We start from the raw sequence: 22670 nt of genomic DNA on the forward strand, positions 1-22670 counted from the left end.
CAGATTAGTTTCCTCTTACATGGTAAATGCTTTACCACTCATAAAAGTAATCCTGGCATTCCTGTTGTGGCTCAGTGGAAACGAATCTGGCTAGTATCCATGAGGATGCAGGTTCAAACCCTGGCCTCCCTCAGTGGGTTAAGGATCCAGCGCTGCCGTAAGCTGCGGTGTAGGTCTTAGACATGGCCCAGATCCCACACTGCTGTGGTGTAGGCCAGCAGCTACAGCTTCAATTCAACCCCTAGGTGGGAACCTCCATATGCCACCGTGTGGCCCTAAAAAGACAAAAAAAAAAAAAAAAAAAAAAAGTAAATCCTTACAACTGATCTGTGTCCCAATTACAGTTTTAAAAACCTGCATTTCACAAACATGTTCTAGGGTTCACACCATTAAAGTAAATAATGACAATTATTTCCATTGTTAAGTAATGCTATAAAATAAATACATATCTTCAAAATCAGAACCATCTCTAAGCCTCTGGGGTGAACTAAGTGAGAGTAAATGATCATCAGGGCAATCTAAGAGGTCACTCAGGGTTTTGAACAAACTGAAATGGTTTCATTTATAGCTCTATATTATTAATTTATAGACACATCAAAAATGGTGAATATAAATCTATTTTTTAAAAACTGATAACTGCCAAAAATCAGGTCATGGCTGCTGTTCTGGGGTAACTGGTGATGACTCTGACACCGGACATAAAGTTCAATCTGTATTTTAGTACAAACTCAGATCTGAAACCAAATACAAATTTCAGTTTACTGGTCAAAGTAAACTATTAAAGTAACAAACAACAAGAAACATTTATGAACTTGGAAATGTCTCTGTATGATATATATACAACATTTTTATAATATGAAATTATTTTTTACTTAAACATTATTCATCATATGCCAATGTTTTAAAAAACACCTAAAGGAATTTAAGAGATTATTATGAATGAGATGCAGAAGTCAGAAAGGAAGAGAGGGAGTTCCATGTGGCTCAGTGATAACAAACCTGACTAGTATCCATGAGGACATGGGTCTGATCCCTGGCCTCACTCAGTGGGTTAAGGATCTGGCACTACCATGAGCTGTGGTGTAGGCTACAGGTGGGGCCTGGATCTGGTGTTGCTGTCGATCTGTGGCGTAGGCCGGTGGCTACAGCTCTGATTCGACCCCTAGCCTGGGAACCTCCATATGCTGCAGGTGCGGCCCAAGAAATGGCAAAAAGACAAAAAAAAAACAAAAACAAAAACAAAAGCACAGGAAACTGTTGCTTTACAGAAGAACTAAAATAGTAAAAACAGAAACTGAACACAAGCTCAGTAGTGTATGAACTGAGATTAGCAAAAAGTTCAATCTCAGCAACAATATAGGCAGTTCTTCCCCTTTTATCAAATAAGAGTACTTTATTTCATTTTTTCTTTTCAGGGCCACACCTATGGCATATGGAAGTTCTCAGGCTAGGGGTCGAATTGGAACTGCTACTGCCAGCCTACGCCACAGCCATGGCAACGCCAAATCTGAGCCGTACCTGTGATCTACACCACAGCTTGTGGCAATGCTGGATCCTTAACCCACTGAGTAATGCCAGGGATTGAACCCATGTCCTAGTGGATATTATTCAGGTTCTTAACCTGCTGAGCCACAATGGGAACTCCAAATAAGAGTGCTTTAGTTGACTGGAATAGACTTGAGAAGACTGAGATAGCTTCTTCTCAAGTCAACACCACAAGCTCAGGATGAACTGTCAAGAAGAGCTGTCCTACGGAAGAGGGCTACACTTCACCTTTCATTTGTAGGGTTCGCCGAGAATATCGTTTGCTGGGCCTTCTTTCAAAAGATGTTGATCTTCTTGCTTTATTGGTTTTTGTGGTCTGATACTCAGTTTTCCCACTAAAATAAATGAGGCATAGTAATAGAAATAAGAGAATTTGAGGCCTACAGTAACCAGATACACATAAATGAGAGGTTCTCCTTAAAAGAACCATCCTAAACTTCATCCTGAATGTCTTGATGTCTTTATCACACTGTTCTTTCACTTTTTAGGCTCGTGTGAAATATGCAACACAAATTATATTGTTTTTCTTAATTATGTACATCACCTAAGAACATATTAAATAAGTGTGAAATATCTGTGGTTTTATGGAACTCCCTTTTCTTTCCCATCCATGGTCCTCAATGCAAAATATACAATCAACTCAAGATTTTCAGTTACTTTTTCCTACTGTGATATACTTTTCAGAATAATTTTCCAGAAATGATAAAACTATTGTCCCACTCACCTTCGCTTCCATTTAAATTCTGCTAAATGCCTCCTCATGTTTAATGCAAGTAGAATAGAAGCCCTCCTACAGGAATCCCACGCATAATCAACCTGCCACATTACTGACATTATTCAATACTTCTTTAAATCTGGTTCCCGTGGCATGCTGAAAACTCACAACCAATAAGCTACTCAGGTAAACCAAAACATTTCTAACTTACAACCAACAAACAAGGAGTCTAAAAAACAATGGAACTTCAGGTTTATCAAGGAAAAGAAATGTCACTCAGATTAATTTCCCACTAGTGCAGTCCTTTTTTCTATATGGTATCTAGCTGTTGGATGGACACTCCTTAAAATCTTGTTATTTAGATTTAAACTGAGGGTTAATTAATATATAAAGCAAATGTCAATGACCATCAACAGATGAACGGATACAGAAGATGTCCAGTATATATACACCATGGAATACTACTCAGCCATAAAAAGAATGAAATTTTGCCATTTGCAACACTGTGGGTGGACTGGAGGATATTATGCTTGGTAAAATAAGTCAGACAGAGAAAGACAAACACTGTGTGTTATCACTTAAGCGTGGCATCTAAAAAATAAAACAAACTAGTGATATAACAAAAAAGAAAAAGCCTCACAGATATAGACACCTAGTGGTTACCAATGGAGAGAAGGAAGGGGAGAGGAGCATGATCGGGATTGAGGGTTGAGAGGTACAAACTATTATGTATAAAATAGATAAGCTACAAAGATATATACTGTACAACACTGGGAATATAGCCAATATTTTATAATAACCATAAATGGAATATAACCTTCAAAAACTATGCTGTACACCTAAAACTTATATAATATTGTATATCAACTATACTTCAATAAAAAAAATTTAAAAACTGGAAAAAGTCTGTCAAATCACTCCTTTTAAAAAAAAGGAAGAGGAGTTCCCGTCATGGCTCAGTGGTTAACGAACCCAACTAGCAACCATGAGGCTGCAGGTTCCATCCCTGGCCTCGCTCAGTGGGTTAAGGATCCAGCGTTGCCATGAGCTGCGGTGTGGGCTGCAGATGCGGCTCAGATCCCGCATTGCTGTGGCTCTGGCCTAGGCCAGTGGCTACAGCTCTGATTGGACCCCTAGCCTGGGAACCTCCGTATGCCCTAGAAAAGACAAAGACAATAAAAAAATTTTTAAAAAGGAAGAAATGAAAACATGAAGAGGGACATAAAATCCACTGCACCACTGAAATATTCTCCTATTCAGGAAATTACAACCAATAAAAATATGTACCACTTTTTCTTTTATTTTGGCCAATGGAACTATATGCCTTAGTTTCCACATCTGTAAAATGAGGAGTTGGGCTGAATTTTCTGGCCTCTATGAAATAATGAAAGGTACAGCAGGCAGCTGTAAACATTAACCTGTATCTAAACCGTGATCCTAATCGAATAAATCCTGATCGATGAGAGCTCTTCTGGACAGGGCCTCGGAGGCGGAAGAAGGCGTGGTGCTCCACAGCACATTTCCATAAGTGTTTGCACGCTTTCGGATGATCCAGTCTAAAGACAAACGTATGCTCTTGCTCTTTGCCCTGAAAAAGAAACAGATGTTAAGGGAGGTAATTATTAGCTTAAACAGTCCTAGCCCGTTTCTCAGCTGCAAACACAACCACAGCAACACCAAATATCAACTAAGCATTTAGCTTGCTCCCTGAAACCCCAACACTCTTTGTAGCTTACTTACATAAAAAGGCAGATTTAAAATCAAGCTGTCCATTTTCTCAGCCAATATAAAATTATTCCTAAGAGTTTTCTCTCTACTTACGTGATTCTCACTCCTGAGAGAGGCATAAAATGAGCCTTTATCTGTCATATGTTAGGATAAATGTATAATTATAATTTAAAGGCTCATATAAGATCTGGCCATATATATAACAGCCTTAAAAATGATTCTTTGTTATAATAACTGTACTCGCAGGAATCCTTTTTTATTTTTTTTGTTTTTTAGGGGCACATTCACAGCACATGGAGGTTACCCAGGCTAGGGGTCGAATCTCAGCTGTAGCTGCCAGCCTACACCACAGCCATAGCAACATAGGATCCAAGCCACATCTGAGACCTACACCACAGCTCATGGTAATGCCAGATCCTTAACCCACTGAGCAAGGCCAGGGATTGAACCTGTGTCCTCATGGATGCTAGTCAGATTTGCTAACCTCTGAGCCACAACAGGAACTCCCAGGAATCTAATTATACCAGTTCACATTCATAGATACTTCTCTAAGAACTTCACATGAATTCTTCAATAAGTAGATACTATCATTATCTCCATTTCACAGATAAGAAAACTGAGGCTCAAGGAATCAAGCCCAAATTCACAAAGTTAGTGAGAGAGGAACAGAATCTGAACCTAACCATTCAGGCTCCAGAGCCTACATCTGCAGCCAACTAAGCTAATACTGTGTCTCTAGGGGAAAATATTTTCTCAACACCAAAATTTAAACCCAAAGATTTCCTTCACTGTCACATTTATGACAGTAAAAACTAGCCCCAAACCCTAAATATCCAAAACAAGATAATCAAGTAAACAATGACACATATTTAAAAACTATAGAGATGAGCAAAAGATGAAATGAACTAATGCACTATTGTTTATTCATATTACAGAACACTATATTAAAATAAATGAACTAGATTTACACGGCTATATTTGTTCAGGTAAAATAAGCAAACTGGAGAAAAAAAAAAAGAATATCCAAACATCCAAAACATATACAAATAAATACTAAACTGAGGCAGTCATCAGAGGAACACAAACTAAAACCACAAAATAATGCTACTGCCAGAATGGCTACAAAGAGAAAGACAATACCAGACACAAGTCAAAGAACAAAGATAACTTTCACACTGCAGGTAAGTGTGTAAGCACTTTGGAAAACAGTTTGGTGGTCTGCACAAAAACCAAACACATGCATGTCCCCGGGGCAGCACCTTCTTAGCAGCTGAAAATGAGAACAGCTCAAATGTCCACCAACAATAGGATGGCCCACTCAGAAAATGGAATACTCTCTCATAGTTATGAATGAGCCAACTGTAACTCCTCACAGCAGCAGGGCTGAACACTCACAACTACAATCCTGAGACAAAGAGAAGAACCAGTCAGGTTTCATTTATATCAAGTTCAAAATATAAGCACAAACTCCTGGGAAACTGTACCCCATGGGGAGCACAGGAGAACTTCTACAATTCTTCTAGGATTCTATCTCCTCATCCTGGTGCTGGTCACACAGGTGTATTATATTCAACAAGCTATACATTTATTTGTACACTTATCTGAATGTATGTTACACTTCAATGACATTTACCAACAAAAACTACACACAGGAAAAAAAAACCATAAGAAAATGTATAACCTCAAAATAAGCATTTCTATAACTCGAAACCTGGAAGCCATAAAATATATATATATTTTTTTGTCTTTTGTCTTTTGTTGTTGTTGTTATTGTTGTTGTTGTTGTTGCTATTTCTTGGGCCGCTCCGGCGGCATATGGAGGTTCCCAGGCTAGGGGTCCAATCGGAGCTGTAGCCACCGGCCTACACCAGAGCCACAGCAACGCAGGATCCGAGCCGTGTCTGCAACCTACACCACAGCTCACGGCAACGCCGGATCGTTAACCCACTGAGCAAGGGCAGGGACCGAACCCGCAACCTCATGGTTCCTAGTCGGATTCGTTAACCACTGCGCCACGACGGGAACTCCATCCATAAAATATTGATAAATGCACTTATTTAAAATTTCTTAAAGTACCTGACAAAAACCCTAACAAGCAATGTGAAAAGACAAACATCTATGAGACTGAATGTTTATAACATCCATGACAAAGAGTAGAGTAAAACCTACAAGAAAAAAGACAATAAACCCAAAAGAAAATTGGGCAAAGGATATGAACAGTTCGGAGAAAAAGAAATCAAGCAACTGAAATGTATGAAAAGATGTTCAATATCACTTACAACAATAGAAATAAAAATTAACCCCACAATGATATTCCATGTTTTACGTATCAGATAAAAACGTGTTTAATTTCCTCTGAGAAAGCAGGCCATGCAACTTGACAGGATTTCTCTATATCCAGGACAAATGCACAAAACCATTTAACCCTGCAAACCCACCTCTAGGAAATTATCCTACAGATAACATGCCAATGTACAAATTAATTATACACAGTGAATAAATGTCAATTAATTGAGAATTTATTAAATTAATTAGGGTATACCATACACAAGAATATATGTGCATAACATACATGCATTTTAGTTTTCTGCTTTTATAAGAATGAAGAACAACTTTACGTACTGATACATAAAACATTCCAAGTTAGAATGCAAAGTTTATAAAGGATAAGGAGAGAGTAGTGCATAATAAGCATGGCAATCTCTGTATAAAAAAGGATATGCACTTTTGCTTGAATATATATATATAATACCTTCAAAGAGACATGCAAGAAGCTAACACTATGTTAGATCAAATGTGAAACACCGTCAATTGTAAGATGCACATTTTATGGCTCAATAAGAACAACTACCACTAATTAAATATGACCATATTTTCTTATACACAGAATTATATCTTATTCTCCATGAACAATTCTTTAGATCTAGATGCAAATATTATTTAATCACATCTGTGCTTACAAAAAAGGAAAATATTTGTAAAATAGATTTTTAGATATGAAATGTCTCTTCTGAAACATTTTCAACTCATTTGTTGATAATATACTGATCATCTGTACCATCAAGAGACTTCTTTTTTAAAATGCTCTACTACTGTCTCTGATTTCCAAGTTGTGTAACAGGCAATCCTTTGTATGTATCTCAGTAAACTTAAAACTTTCAAAAAAGACTTGTAACTGTTTTATCTAATTTTCAGAATCTCAAATTTATTACTTTATATGCAGTAAAATTTTTATTTACTAACAATTCCATTGATTTAGAAAATACATAGAATCATGCAACCACCACCAAAACCAGGACACAGAATAGTTCTCTGATGTCCCCAAACTCCCTACACTCTTTCTTTGTGGTCAGGCCTCCTCACTCCCCCAACCCCAAACCGTCAATGAGCTATTCTCTATCCCTAAAGGTTTGCCTTTCCCAGACTATCAGATAAACGGAATCATACAGTCACAATTTTCTGAGTCAAGCTTCTTCCACTTAGCATAATTCATTTGAGATGCACCCATGTTGTTATAGGATTATCGATTAGGAACTAGACCTAATTGAGAAAAAGATAATCCTTCATGGCTTTATTATTATTATTTTTTTGGCCGCACCCACAGCACACCGAAGTTCCTAGGTCAGGGACTGAACCTGTGCCACAGCAGTGACCCAAGCCACCAGACCCTTAAACCTCTGTGCCACACACAAAAAAAGCCATCTGCAGCCAACATGGCTGGACCTTGAAATGATCATACTAAATGAAGTTAGACAGTGAAAGACAAACATCGTATGATAGCACCTATATGTGGAATCTTAAAAAAAAATAAATAAATAAAGGATACAAATGAACTTATTTGCAGAACAGAAACAGACTCACAGACTTTGAAAAACTTATGGTTACCAAAGGGGGTTGGGACAAATGGACTGGGGGTTTGGGGCTGGCATATGTACACTGAGGTATACAGAACAACTGGCCAACGAGGGCCTGCTGTACAGCATAGAGAATTCTACCCAGTATTCTACGATAATATATGTGCGAAAAGAAACTGAGAGAGAATGGATATGTGTATAATGCATACAATTTAGGTCACTTTGTTGTAGAGCAGAAATTATCACAGCCTTGTAAATTAACTATACTTCAATAAAACTTAAAAAAAAAAGATTATTAAGTAGATCTCTTTTCATCAAGTACTAAAGGGATAAAGCCATTTTTTTTTTTCGTTTTAGGGCCGCAGCCCCGGCATATGGAAGTTCCCAGGCTAGGGGTCAAACTGGAGCTGAAGCTGCAGGCCTCTGCCACAGCCACAGCAATGCCAGATCTGAGCCACATCTGCATCCTACACCACAGCTCATGGCAACGCTGGGTCCTTAACCCACCGAGCTGGGCCAGGGATTGCACCTGCATCCTCATGGATGCTAGCCAGATTGGTTACCACTAAGCCACAATGGGAACTCAAAGCCATTTAAATATACATTTTTATACACTTGAGATATATTATTAACAAAGGAATGAGAACAGTCTTTTAATCTTTAAAGACAGAAAACTATAATTTTCAGATGATATGACCTAAAGCAGGAAATTATTTAATTAAATTATTAATTATACTAAGTTCCTTTTCTATGGCTCCATAAAACAAGGTGTGTTTCCCCTTTTAGAGACTTAAGTTACCACATAACATAGTCATTGTTAAATTGTAATACAATACAATTCCTACCTGATCATCATCTTCTACAACCACCAGGGTTAATTTATTCTTCTTAAAATCCAACCTGGTTATTTTGGGCCTACAATATGAGAATAACAGACAGACCTGAAATAAATGTGCTGTAAATTTAAAAAATGCGTTGTTACTTCAAGCATATTAATCATCTAACTTATACACTGAAAACTGACAGGCAGGTAAGCATAACCTGTACTGCTGCGCAAAAAAGTCTCCAATCTAAAAAATAATTAATAGAAAAAAAAGCTGAAAAGCAAAATCTCCGGCAAAATTTATGCTGCAAATATGTAAGACATAACTATGGTGTAAGAGAATCTCCAAGCCTAATGCTAACTGGAACTGGATACAGGAAAAACTATGAAGTTTTTATTTTTTTATTTTTTTTTGTCTTTTGTCTTTTTGTCTTTTGTTGTTGTTGTTGTTGTTGCTATTTCTTGGGCCGCTCCCGCGGCATATGGAGGTTCCCAGGCTAGGGGTCCAATCGGAGCTGTAGCCACCGGCCTACGCCAGAGCCACAGCAACGCAGGATCCGAGCCGCGTCTGCAACCTACACCACAGCTCACGGCAACGCCAGATCGTTAACCCACTGAGCAAGGGCAGGGACCGAACCCGCAACCTCATGGTTCCTAGTCGGATTCGTTAACCACTGCGCCACGACGGGAACTCCCTATGAAGTTTTTAAAAGGCACAAAACCCCCCAAATTCCTGACCTTCAACTCTATTTTCTATAGCAATTTTGATTAAAGAAATCTTTAATTTAAAAAATAAAAATTTTTTTAAAACCTCACTTTATGGCCACTTTCCAACTCCAATTGATTCTTACAAGGTAGTACAAAAGATGCTAGAGCATTCTCTGGCCCCGAAGGCTGTTCCATCTGCCAAGTGGGAAGGCTGGAAGTGTCAGAAAATTTACGCTTAAGGACTAGGTCACTAAAAGCCCAGCTTTCTCACCTATCAAGGGACAATTATAAAGTTATTTACACTGACGTATCCCAAGGAGTCTCTAGGAAGGACACCCGGAAGCAAAAGTAAACGAAATACTATCTTCGACTTTTTGAGGGAAAAAAATTTTCAACTTAAAACTCCATTCTCAGTCCTTATCTAGAAAGCATAAGACAAGAATAAATCATTTTAAAGCATCCAAGGATTCAAATAATTTACCTCCTAAAATGCATTTCTTAGGCATTACTTGAGCCTACGTACTAGAAAAAAACAAAAGCAAAGAAAGAGGGAAATATGGAAAGAAGACAGAGATTCCTAAGTTAGAAAAAGGGAAAAGGAAGTCCCAAGACAAAAGCTGGAGAGCAGCCTAGGAGAGTGAACAGTTCCCATTGGAAAAGTATCTTTTCAGGAAACACTTGAGAATTTGAGAAAAAAAATGAAGAAGAAGACAAAAGCAGGTCATTTAAAGAGATGCATGGAATGCATGAAACCTAAGAGCTCTAGGAAAACAAAAACTATACGGAAAGGAAATGTAATCTCATTTGTAAGCTCAAGGATTTTAGCACTGATCAGGAGAAGGACAGGACCAGGAGAGAGCAGTACTGCACAGGGAGCTCTACCAAGGGGTTTGTGCAAGGCTGCAGGAGGGGAACCTTCACAGCAGCAGGCCTCCCAGACAAGGTGGCACAGGGCCAGCACCAGGAGAGGAAGAGAAGGAGGGAACTCCCAGGAGAGAGGAGAATGGGAGAAGGGTTGTGTGTCTAGGCCATGGCATTTGGCAGCAGGGGGGAGTCGTCCCTGAGCCACAGAGCTCTGAAGGCAGCAGAGGTTTGGGGTCTCCCACAGCTATAGGATTTGCTTATCTATGGCCAGCAGATATGAAGTGCAGTTTGCAGTGAGATATGCAAACCAGACAGGCTCTTAGTGGCCAAAACTACACTTGGGTTATATTTAAAGCAACTGGATGTGTAAGAATTTGAGTTTGGCAGGCTTCGAGCTAATAGTCCTAGAGTTCTGGGAAGAAGTAAACAACAGAGGGGCCCACAAACAAGATCTATCCTCAGCCCATGTATATATAACACCAGTATACTACTAAGCTCTCCACCAGAACCCACAAAGACGTAATAATATAAACACGATTCGCTGACTTCCAGCTTTTAGAAACAACCAGACAAAATCTGAAAACCTTAATTATGGTTATGAAATCCAAGTAATATCTGTCCATGATGTAAAAGTCAAATGCAAATATAATGTAAAGGTATGGATGACAGAAGCTGGGACATAGAAAGAGAAGTTCAGCTCCACAGGAGGGGCCACAGTATTAACACCTCCTTCTTACACAATAAGGAGTTGGGAGTAAAAGACCATGGGACAAGAAATACCAAAAACAGTGACATTATATGATGGAGGGAGTGGCCAAGTGAACATTTAATACACATATAAATATATAATATTTATTTTAAGGCACATATTCTGACATACCTTGAAACTGACGGAAAACACAACTAGAAGAGTTTTAAAAATTGCTTTGGAGGAAAGGACTAAAGATGAATAGGAAGATGACAGGACAGTTGCAATTCATTTATAAGACTTCAGAACTATTTCTAAATTCTATGTTTTGTATTAATTTCATATAAGTATTTCCCTTCATTAAAAAAAAACAATAATTATCTTTGACGTGAACTCTGCTTACCAAAAAAATAAGCCAATTTTGGTCTCTCCTTCAAAAACAAGGACGCCTGTTGGGGTTAGTCCCAAGCTGTAGTCATTCCCATCTCTAGCCTAATTTAAGAAAAACAGAATATATTAGCTTTATTAGCATAAAACAGGTTTTACACTTTCACATAGCTGATTAATTTTCATATTAAATTATATCAATTACATATGGCTAATATTAATGTGCAAGATGTTTTCAACAATTAAAGTATCCAAAATCACATTCTCAAGAAAATTCATGCATACATAATTCACTGAAACACTACAGTTTTAAGGTATGTCTTCTTTGAAAAGAGACAGTTATCTTGCCACTACAAAGAAAGCTTTCCAGATTCTTCCCACATTCTAGTTGGTATTTAAGTCACAGATTTCGAAAAAGACTACCTTTCTGAGAAAATTGAGCTTCTTAAATTAAAAAGAACTTAAATCATTACATAAGCTATATATATTAGCTTATCAAAGTCTTCTCAATTTACCAATTTTCAACTTTACTTCCTTAATTTTTTTTTTTTTTTTTTTGGTCTTTTCTATGGCTGCTCCTGCGGCATATGGAGGTTCCCAGGCTAGGGGTCGAATCGGAGCTGTTGCTGCCAGCCTACACCACAGCCATAGCAACACAGGATCCAAGCCGCGTCTGCAACCTACACTACAGCTCATGGCAACACCGGGTCCTTAACCCACTGAGCAAGGCCAGGGACCAAACCTGCAACCTCATGGTTCCTAGTCGGATTCGTTAACCACTGCGCCACGACGGGAACTCCTACTTCCTTAATTATTAATTTCTTTTCTTTTTCTTTTTTTGGCTGCACTTGCAGCATGCAAAAATTCCTGGGCCAGGGAATGAACCCATGCCACAGTTGAAGCCTGTGCCACCAGCTATGGCAACAACAGATTCCCCAACCTACTGCACCACAAGGGAACTTCCCTAAGTTATTTTCATTTTACAGAGCCCACTCAGCTTACATAAGATGATAGGAATACGAAATGAAAAAGTAGTAAGTGGCTTACAAATGAAAACAAGAACAACTTAAAAGCACATATATTTCTAGAGATTTTGGCTGTTTCTCTTCTTTCTTATTTTTGGGTAAGATTCTCATCATTCAGTATTTAATCTCAATCTTCATAACCACACAATGAAGTCCTCAGTGTTAGCCCATGCAAACTCCATACCCTTCCTCACACTGAAAAATTCCAGCCACCTTGAACCAATAAATTTTTTAAAAAGCTTTAAAAGGGGTTCCCATCATGGCTCAGGAATAAGGAACCTGACTAGTATCCATGAGAATGCAGGTTCAATCCTTGGCATCGCTCAGTGGATAATGGATCTGGCATTGCCATGAGCTATGGTGCAGGTCACAGAAATGGCTCAGATCCCACAATGCTGTGGCTGTGGCGTAGGCTGGCAGCTGCAGCTCCACTTCAACCCCTAGCCTGGGAACTTCCATGGTGCAGGTCACAGAAATGGCTCAGATCCCACATTGCTGTGGCTGTGGTGTAGGTTGGCAGCTGCAGCTCCACTTCAACCCCTAGCCTGGGAACTTCCATATGCTGTGGGTGCAGCCCTAAAAAGATGATAGATGGAGTTCGAGTCGTGGCACAGCAAAAACAAATCTGACTAGGAGCCATGAGGTTGCGGGTTCTATCCCTGGCCTCTCTCAGTGGGTTAAGGCTCTGGTGTTGCCGTGAGCTGTGGTGTAGGTCACAGATGCGGCTTGGTTCCTGCATTGTTGTGGCTGTGAAGTAGGTCGGCAGCTGTAGCCTAAACCTCCATATGCCTCTGGTGTGGCCCTAAAAAGCAAAAAAAAAGATGATAGATAGATAAATAAATAAATAAACAGCATCACAACACAGTGCTTACCTTGACCACATGCATATCAACCCCATACATTTCTAGCCACTTGGCTTTATTCAGATAATTGGTTTCAGCTTGTGCTGGTGTCTGACCTCTGAAATTTAAAAAAGTAATATATTTTAGGATAATAATAAATATAAAATGAATTCTATACCAAATATAGAAATAGAAGAAAACAAATTTGAAATCACTACTGTGGTGAAGCTAAGGTATGATCAAATGTCAAGTACCTGTATTCCTTCCATTTCTCAAAAATAGCCAGCTCCATCTCTTCAGTCTGAATGGGCACAAACCTGAACTCAGACACAAGTTCGGGACTGTGCTCAGCAAGATCATAGTCACCAAGCTCAGCTACAAACATAAGGTTCACAAAGTTATCTTTTGTTAATAAGTTAACTCCCTGCTGAATCCTTCAAACCCATGTTATTAATAAAAACTGCTAAGAAGATTAGATTCTTTCTTAAACTACAAGGCATGCACAATACCCAGACCATTCCCAAAAGTACTTGCTTATTTATTAGCCTTAGGACCTATCTGGCCATACACAAGTCACACAAGTCTGGCTATAACCACAAGGTGTGGTTGATAGTGTCTTTTCAAGAAAATGTCATTCTCTTAATTTAGTCAAACCTTATTAATGCTTAGCTTTTGAAAATCTTTTAGACTTCATAAGAAATATTTATTGATCTATTAAATAAACAAAAATATTTAGCAATCCTTAAAAAAACAATTAGCTGCCATCTGTTAAGAAGCTAATATCATTGTAAGATACAATCACTGTCCTCCTGGAATTTTAAATTATTAACCCCCAAGAAATTTAACAACAATGAAAAAATTACTAAAAAGTACTTGGTGAAGGAGGCAGGAGGAAAAGTACTGGACAATGCACAAACATCTATGTACGCTTCTGTGGTTATCTCTAAACTGGGTTTGAGGAAACAATGATCCTAATTTTCATATTTTAGAAATCTGTCCTTTAAAATAGTATTTTACACATATTAAAATATTTCCATTTTGGGAGTTCCCGTCGTGGAGCAGTGGTTAATGAATCTGACTGGGAACCATGGGGTTGCGGGTTCGACCCCTGCCCTTGCTCCGTGGGTTAACGATCCAGCATTGCCGTGAGCTGCAGTGTAGGCTGCAGATGCGGCTTGGATCCCGCATTGCTGTGGCTCTGGCGTAGGCTGGCAGCTACAGCTCCAATTACACCCCTAGCCTTGGAACCTCCATATGCCGCAGGAGTGGCTCTAGAAAAGGCAAAAAAGACCAAATAAATAAATATTTCCATTTTGATAAAAAAAAAAAAAAATCCAGCTGTGGAGAGGAAAAAATACATGAGAACTACTTGAGATAATCATGAAAATGGTAATAACTTGTTTACTGAGCATCTATTCTACATACTAGACATATTACAGCCATACTGTCATTTAACTGCATAACCACCTAGGAAAATATTATCATGCCCACTTTACTGCTGAGGAAATTGCTCTTTTGTTTGGATCACAAGTTCTTTAAGAACCAAACCAAATATGCTACATAATGTTGTTCAGGATATACACTAAAATGATAAAGAAAAATTGAACTTGGGAGTGTGAGAAAAGTGATAAGAATTATTCTGAAAAAAATAGAAAATCACAAATGAGAAACAAGGAGTCCCTCTTATGAAGACAGGAGTGATAATTTGGCAAATTTACTCTTAAGGATCTTAATTAGTCTTATGTGATAAACTATTAGACATGAGACAATGAGATGCATAATACACAGCATGAAGTTTGAAGGCATCATAAAAATAATGGTACCATGGGTGAACGAGAAAGTAGGAAAGAAACTTTAGGAAAAGATATACGACAAGTAGGGTTAAGAAATAACATAATAGAGCCACATGCATGAATCAGACAGTAAGTGTTTAGTAAGTATCACTTCAAATTATTGTTTTGTTAAATACACAAGTCTTTTTTTTTTTTTTTTTTTTTTTTTTCCGGTTGCACCCGAGGTATGTGGAAGTTCCTGGCCAGGGATCGAACCCAAGCCCAAGTTGCAGCATCACTGCCAGATCCTTAAGCCACTATGCCACACAGGAAACTTCACCCAAATCATTATTTTTAAGAAGTATACACTTCGGCTGTCTTGAAACTTACACAATGAAACACAGAATATATGAAGCCATAAGTGGTGGAACACAGATATCGAAAATGACAGCTTTTCAGTAGATCTGAGAGTTTTAGAATTTACAACCTCAAACAGCAATTAATAAAACTTAAACAATGTGCTTTCAAAAAAAAGATGCATGCAACTATATACTTGTGATCATTATAATGCTAGAGGCATGGCATTTCCAAACTAGTATCTGTTTGACACCCTGCAGATCAGAAAACAAGTTTTAGTTTGTCAACAGACTACAATAGCAGATGGAGACATGCAGATAGTAATTTACACCAGGGGCAAATTTTTGAAGTACAGAAATTTCTTCCAGTCACCAATCCTCTATCAACAGGAAAATATGCTTTCTAAAATAGGAGCAGCACAAAATAAGCAAAATATTAGGTTTACCACAAAATATGGAAAATTTAGTCCTATTATTACCAATACAATGGAAAAACAATTCTACTGGTCTTAGAGAGACTGGGGATAATATACACTTACTCCCCAAAAGCTTAAAGTTATTAATGTCTTAATAATAATGATTATTTTGTATTCTAATACATACTAATATTCTAGTCAGATTATTTCTTTCCATTCGTGAACAAGGACTGAAATTATAATTTTCCTAAAATGTCAAGTTTTCAGAAGAAAACACCTAAGTTTAACAAGTACTGGATCAGTGTAATAAGGTACAAAAGAGTTTTTTATTAATCTCATTTTTTGAAAAATGTTTTTTAAAAAAATCCTTAAAATAATCATCAGGAAGTTTTAAGTACATGCTAAATATTTCTTTTATGGATTCATTTTTAAGAACAAGACTAAAGAAAGCAAACCAGGAGTTCCCACTGTGGTGCAGTGAAAACAAGTCTGACCAGTATCCATAAGGATGTGGATAAGATCCCTGACCTCACTCAGTGGGTCAGGGATCTGATGCTGCCGTGAGCTGTGGCATAGGTCACAGATGTGGCTTGGATCCCACATCGCTGTGGCTGTAGTGTAGGCCAGCAGCTACAGCTCTGATTCAACCCCTAGCCTGGAACTTCCATATGTCTCCAGTATGGCCCTAAAAAGCAAAAAAAAAAAAAAAAAAAAAAAAAAAAAAAAGTAAATCATGCGGCTATAGGGACAATTTACTCATACATCACTGCATTCTTCTTAAAGGAAAAAAGTTAGCTGAGGATCCCATTATAATATATATAGAATTATCAAGTAAACTGCAATTTTTGTTTGAAAACACTATTAGATGAAAAGAGCAAATAAAATGAAAGGGAAGAAAAAGAAAGCAATGTTCTAAATCGAGTGAAAGTCAGAGCTGAATAATGATACAAGTTTACACAAAAACAGTGGTGTTTCTTTTCTTGCACATCACTTAATCTTTTGAAATCCTTATACACACAAAGAATTATGCTTTGCTCTTAACAATCAACAGGAAAGTTGCTTACCTTGCAAATTATAAGCTGCCAATTGCACAGCTGTCTCAAAGGGACAATCTAATCTGAGACCAAAACATAAATTTGTTAGACAAGTCAACCTCACAGCCTTCATCTTATGATAAATGGAAATAATACATACTGCATACTGATCATTTCCTTCTCATAATTAACTAACCATGAACTAATTTTCCAGCTACTCAAGAAAATGTGGTTTACCTTAAACTAATACTCACTTTCCACTAAGGATATCTTGTTTTAACTGAAGAACAAATAAATACCTAAGAAAAATAAAAGGCACACATTTAATTAGGCAGAACAATCTACTGTGAAAAATCTTCCCTTCTAATTTGAGAAGAAATATCATAACAAATAAAATTAAAATTCACAGTAAAGTCTGTAAAGGAAAAAAAGACTAGGAAACAAGAGGCAATAAGCATCAGGAAGATGGGAGAGAGTGCCCAAAGGGCAGCACCAGGACTGGTATAGAGCACAGAGCAGCACCTCGAAAGAGAGGTTTAAAGCAAGTTACTGAAAATGAGCTCTGTGACCTGATTTAACTTTCCTCTGACAATACAGCCACCTCATATGTAAAGGGATACAGCAATGATACACAGGTAAAAGCTATATAATCTTATTCATTAGCAGAGTGTTCAGGAGGAAACCCTTCTAAAGACACTCAGCAACTCAGTTTTTACACATCTGTGCATGAGTCATAGATATGCATTATAGAGTCAATGAATAAACTCCAAGGAAGCATGACAAAATAAAAATAAATGTCTGTAAGTTATTTAGAGTTATTCAAAACTATTCGAGCAAATGCAGGATTTAACTGTTTAATTAATCAATGGCATTTCAATAAAGAAAGTCAGGAGTCAACCTGAAATAACTCCCAGTGGCCAAAGATAGATCATTTTCAATATCAATAAATATAATAATGTACTGAAACACATCAGTCCTGTTGATAATTCATGAGTTGATAATGACATTTTAAAGGAAAATATTCTATACTTAAAAAAACACTATCCCCAAATGAAATTCTATTTTTTGATGTCTTGTTACCAGGGGCAAAGTATCCATTCCATTAGCTGTCTATAAACTGGAAAGAATTATAAAAACGATCTATCAATGTCTTTAGCTAGCCTGACCAAAACTTTACTCTTGTACACAACTCCAGAGAGTGGTCTTACCGGGTTAGCTCTTCACGAAGATTATTTGGTTCTGAGGAATAAAACTTAACTCGTAGATGCAGACAATAGGGTGAACCAACTGCCATTAAAAGAAAAAAAGAAAGAGAGAAAGAAGGGGGCTTTAATTTTTTTTCAATATAGGTATTTAAATAGTAAAAAATCTGAGTTCCCATTGTGGCTCAGTAGTAACTGTATCCCTGCGGATGCAGGTTTGATCCCTTGCCTTGCTCAGTGGGTTAAGGATCTGGCATTGCTGTGGCTGTGATGCAGGCCTGCAGCTGCAGCTCCGACTCAACCCCTAGGCTGGGAGCTTCCATATGCTGCACCTGTGGACCTAAAAAGCAAAATAAATAAATGAATAAATAGTAAAAATTTTCAATCAGTAAATATGTCAAAAAGCTGGGGGCTCAGAGGTAACGAACCCAACTAGTATCTATGAGGACTCGGGTTCAATCCTTGGCCTTGCTCAGTGGGTTAAGGATCAGTGTTGCCATGAGCTGTGGTGTAGGTCACAGATGTGGCTTGGATCTCTCATTGCTGTGGCTGTAGTTCAGGCCTGCAGCTCCAATGTGATCCCTAGCCTGGGAACTTCCATATGCCACAGGTGCGGCCCTAAAAAGACAACAACAACAAAAAGACAGGAACTTCTGAACTGGAAAAATTAAAGACATGCTTTACAAATTAAAAAAAAAAAAATCTACTGAAGTGTAAGATAACAGATTGCTGTAGCAATAGGTGACACTGTTAGCTTGATTAAGCATCACACAAAAAGATCAATCAATAGCTGTTTTAAATGTACCAATGATTGCACTACTGCCACAGTCACCTGTCCTCCCAAGATAGCTCCAGGTTATTCTAACAGTCCAAATAAAAGTCTTGGCCAACCATGCTCTAACAGCCCTAAAAACCCACTAAGAGCATGGAGAATGCCAGTTATAAACTGCACATGGCAAATCTTCCCACACACTTCCCAATCTACTTCACCTACCCACTCACCCCCATATTCTCATGGTCCCATTATTTTGTAAAGCAAAGAGTTGAGGTGCCCTAAAATCTCTGTTACTACAAAAAACACAAGGGATTACAGACTAGACACCAGTATTTTTGCCTATTACTAAGAATAATAGACATTTTTTATGTGAATTGCTTCTTTTCACTATGCTTAATATTTTAAAAAGTTAATCTTAAAATCTAAAGATATTTTCTAGAGCAGGGCAGATACCAAACAAGAAAATATCAACGTAAGTAATTAGTAAATAAAAGTCAAGCATCTCATGGGAACTCAATATTACTTGCAAGCTGCAAGCCTTTCTCCTAGAAACAAACTATAAGGCACTTAAATATAGACTACCATTGACTCTCTATATAATTTAGAGGGGTAAATCAGTATATGAGACAATCATTTTTAGAAAGTAGAGATGTTGGAGTTCCCGTCATAGCGCAGTGGTTGATGAATCTGACTAGGAACCATGAGGTTGCAGGTTCGATCCCTGGCCTTGCTCAGTGGGTAGGGGATCCGGCATTGTCGTGAGCTGTGGTGTAGGTTGCAGACCCGGCTCAGATCCCGCATTGCTGTGGCTCTGGCGTAGGCTGGCAGCTACAGCTCTGATTGGACCCCTAGCCTGGGAACCTCCATGTGCCGCAAGTGCAGCCCTAAAAAAAAGCAAAAAAAAAAAAAAAGAAAGTAGAGATGCTAAGAAACCCACTGGGAACATGATTTATGTTCTTACTATCAGAAATTAGTTTCTAATATATAACTATGTCTAATTCAGTTTTCACCTTTTTCACAATTTTTTCAACACTTACTTTTTACTTGCTTTTTGATGCTCTTTGTACCATCCAACCAATGCTAAAAACAAAAACAAAAAGGTAGCTCTTAAGTAGATGAGAGATAACATTTTAATTAGTAAAAGTTAATTTTCATCATGCTTTTGCTGATAAACACAAGGAAATATTTCACAAGAGAAAAGCAAAAGTGAGGAGTTCCCATTGTGGCTCAGAGATAATGAACCCAACTAGTATCCATGAAGACTTGGGTATGATCCCTGGCCTTGCTCAGTGGGTTAAAGATCCAGCACTGTCATGAGCTGTGGTGTAGGTCACATGTACAGCTCGGATCTGGCACTGCTGTGGTGTAGGCTGGCAGCTGTAGCTCTAATTCAACCCCTAGCTTGGGAACCTCAATATGCTGTGGGTGTGGCCCTAAAAAGATGAAGGAAGGAAGGGATGGAGGAAGGGAGAAAGGAAGGAAAACAAAAGCGAGACTGAAAATCAGGGGGTGGATATTAATCTGCCCAGAATCCACAGCAAGTTTATGACACATGCGAACAACAACAACAACAAAAAAGGCCTAAAACTTCGACTTCTTTAAACATTTCCTTCGCCCTCTTCATAACAAGGATATACTCTTAATTCTGCCCCTTAGTTTGTCTCGCTGTTCCCCAAAAGATGACTCTTTCAAAACTGATAAAATGACACAAAAGAAAAGTATCCTCATATTCTAGTGCTTGGCTCATTCTTGTAATAAAAACGTGAGATTTAGTAACAGATCATAACCCCAAATTAAGTGAAATAACAGTGTCACATATTTTAAACTAGATCCTACTCAAAGTAGTTGTTTTTAAAAGAGCCTGCATAATAAGATTATATCTTTTTCATAATCAAGGCCCTATTTATTAAGCAGTCTGTGCTCCTTTGCTTTACAAATAAAAAATGATTACATTATGATTAGCAGCTTCTGGTTTCAAGAGTGATACTCTTTTTGGTTTCTGTAACCTCTTCACTCTGAAATGCCCAAAACACAAACAGACCTGAGAACCAATTCCAGAGACTCACACTTATAAACCATTCCCAGCTCACTTCTCATTATTAATCCCCTTACAGTGCAAATCCTAACCCGGACTGGATGCACTCATCCCATAAGATACGCAGGACTGTGTTCTCTTTAGCATGCTTACAATTCCAAGCCCCCTAAACCAAAGCAGTGCTCCTGTGCTAACAGAGCTGAGGAATCCAGCTCAGAATCCAGAGAGGCAGAGAGTGGGTAAACAAGGCTGCATTGTTAACAGACTTGGAACCACTGGCTTTTCTTGCCAATTATTTGCCTAGCCTCTTCTCCCCTTTCTCTGCCAAGATCCAAAAGTGAAAGTCACCGAAATACCAGTGTGTCAGCAAAGCACCTCTGCAAGTCGAAGTAAGATGGTCAGTAAACACTACAAAAGGCAATTAAATACTGTTCTATATCTTCTCTGGATTCCAAGTGTGTAGGCACTAGCTATCTCTCATCTTTCAATAAATTCAGCTGGACATACACTTTACGCATTTCAGTTTGGCAATGTTCAGCTTTGCACATCCCTCTATCAATATAATGCTAGGCCAGCCAGTAGGCAGAACACAATTGAGTCTGTTAGCTGAAAAAGATTTCAACTTAGGACAGTGAAAAGTTCATCCACCATGACCAAGCCTGGTACTCTACTATTCAAAAACTCCAGACTTCATTGTGCAAAATGCCAACCACAGGCTAATGCCAATCATGTACTACGTCTGAGATAAAATCTGCTTATATGCCCTGGAATGTTTTCTCCCCAAAACCAAGGATCTGGGATTTGTCATCTTCTGCTTTCATTTATTACTGCAATAAATAAATGGATGGCTGGTCCCTTGAGCAGTCTCAACATGACCATACTTAGGGAAACTCTCATATACCATAAGCAGTACAAATGAGCATAGACCTTCTAGGAGACAATGACTATGTCTTTTTTTTGGTCTTTTTAACAGTTTTAATGGTATAGGTAAGTTTCCAGATTATTAAGTATTTTAGCTTTCATTCTTATTAATTGTTGCACAGTTCTGTCATGTTGAAATACTTTATTTAACCAGTTCACTAATTGTTGGATATATAGATTGTCTTAATTTTCTCTGATGTAATTCCTTGTGGATTAAATCATCCATAATGATTTCTAGATGTAAAATTGCTGAGTCACAGACTCAGAGTTACTTTTAAGACATAGCTGGGTTCCCACATGGCTCAGTGGTTAACAAATCCAACTAGGAACCATGAGGTTGTGGGCTCGATCCCTGGCCTTGCTCAGTGGGTTAAGGATCAGGTGTTGCTGTGACCTGTGGAATAGGTTGCAGACGTGGCTCAGATCTGATGTTGCTGTGGCTGTGGTGTAGGCTGGCAGCTGTAGCTCCAATTCTACCCCTAGCCTGGGAACCTCCACATGCCACGGGCGTGGCCCTGAAAAGCAAAAAAAAAAAAATTTAAAGGCAGATTACAACACATAGTAAAATGTTTTGCCAACATGTACAAATTTGTACAGTTGATCCTTGAACAAAGAGGGTCTGAACTCCACAGGCCCACTCATACATGGATTTTTTTCACTAAATACACACTACAGTACTACACAATCCTAGGTGGGCTGAATTCACAGATGCAGAACCCTAGATACAGAGGGCCAACCATAAAAGTTACATGCTGATTTTCAACTACATGGAGGGTCAGCACTCCTAACCCCCACACTGTTCATGGGTCAACTATATATAAACATGCCTTCTCTTTCAGACTGAGGCAATCCATAATGAAACAGTAACAGAAATGCTATATCTAGGTGGCTGAGATGGCTGATTTTTCTTTGTGCCTTCCTGTATTTTTAATATACTCTATAAGAGTACATTATTACTTACAATAATCATGCACCCCCTT

General features: G+C 38.2%; 1 protein-coding gene across 17 annotated transcripts in view; it reads right to left on the reverse strand.

Moving 5' to 3' along the window:
- The window catches only part of EPB41L5 (erythrocyte membrane protein band 4.1 like 5), a 137041-nt gene that overhangs the window by 81637 nt on the left and 32734 nt on the right, over nucleotides 1–22670 (reverse strand). For 11 of the 17 annotated variants that reach the window (XR_014829652.1, XR_014829654.1, XR_014829653.1 and 8 more), the window contains 10 exons: nucleotides 19772–19814; nucleotides 17966–18044; nucleotides 17012–17056; nucleotides 16788–16840; nucleotides 13434–13554; nucleotides 13210–13297; nucleotides 11329–11417; nucleotides 8688–8757; nucleotides 3679–3848; nucleotides 1774–1880 (listed from right to left, as the gene is read on the reverse strand). Coding sequence is in view for 14 of the 17 variants with exons in the window: in XM_084999608.1 (XP_084855734.1) it covers nucleotides 1774–1880; nucleotides 3679–3848; nucleotides 8688–8757; nucleotides 11329–11417; nucleotides 13210–13297; nucleotides 13434–13554; nucleotides 16788–16840; nucleotides 17012–17056; nucleotides 17966–18044; nucleotides 19772–19814 (865 nt within the window). In the remaining 3 variants the exon portion in view is untranslated. The remainder of the gene's footprint in view (nucleotides 1–1773; nucleotides 1881–3678; nucleotides 3849–8687; nucleotides 8758–11328; nucleotides 11418–13209; nucleotides 13298–13433; nucleotides 13555–16787; nucleotides 16841–17011; nucleotides 17057–17965; nucleotides 18045–19771; nucleotides 19815–22670) is intronic. The other 6 variants (XM_084999617.1, XM_084999616.1, XM_084999614.1 and 3 more) reach the window with 1 other exon arrangement.

Source organism: Sus scrofa, chromosome 15 (assembly GCF_054392235.1).
Source record: "Sus scrofa isolate SSC_HxYL_T2T_F1_AM1 chromosome 15, Sscrofa_HxYL_maternal_Yorkshire_Landrace_v2.0, whole genome shotgun sequence".
Lineage (NCBI taxonomy): Eukaryota > Metazoa > Chordata > Mammalia > Artiodactyla > Suidae > Sus > Sus scrofa.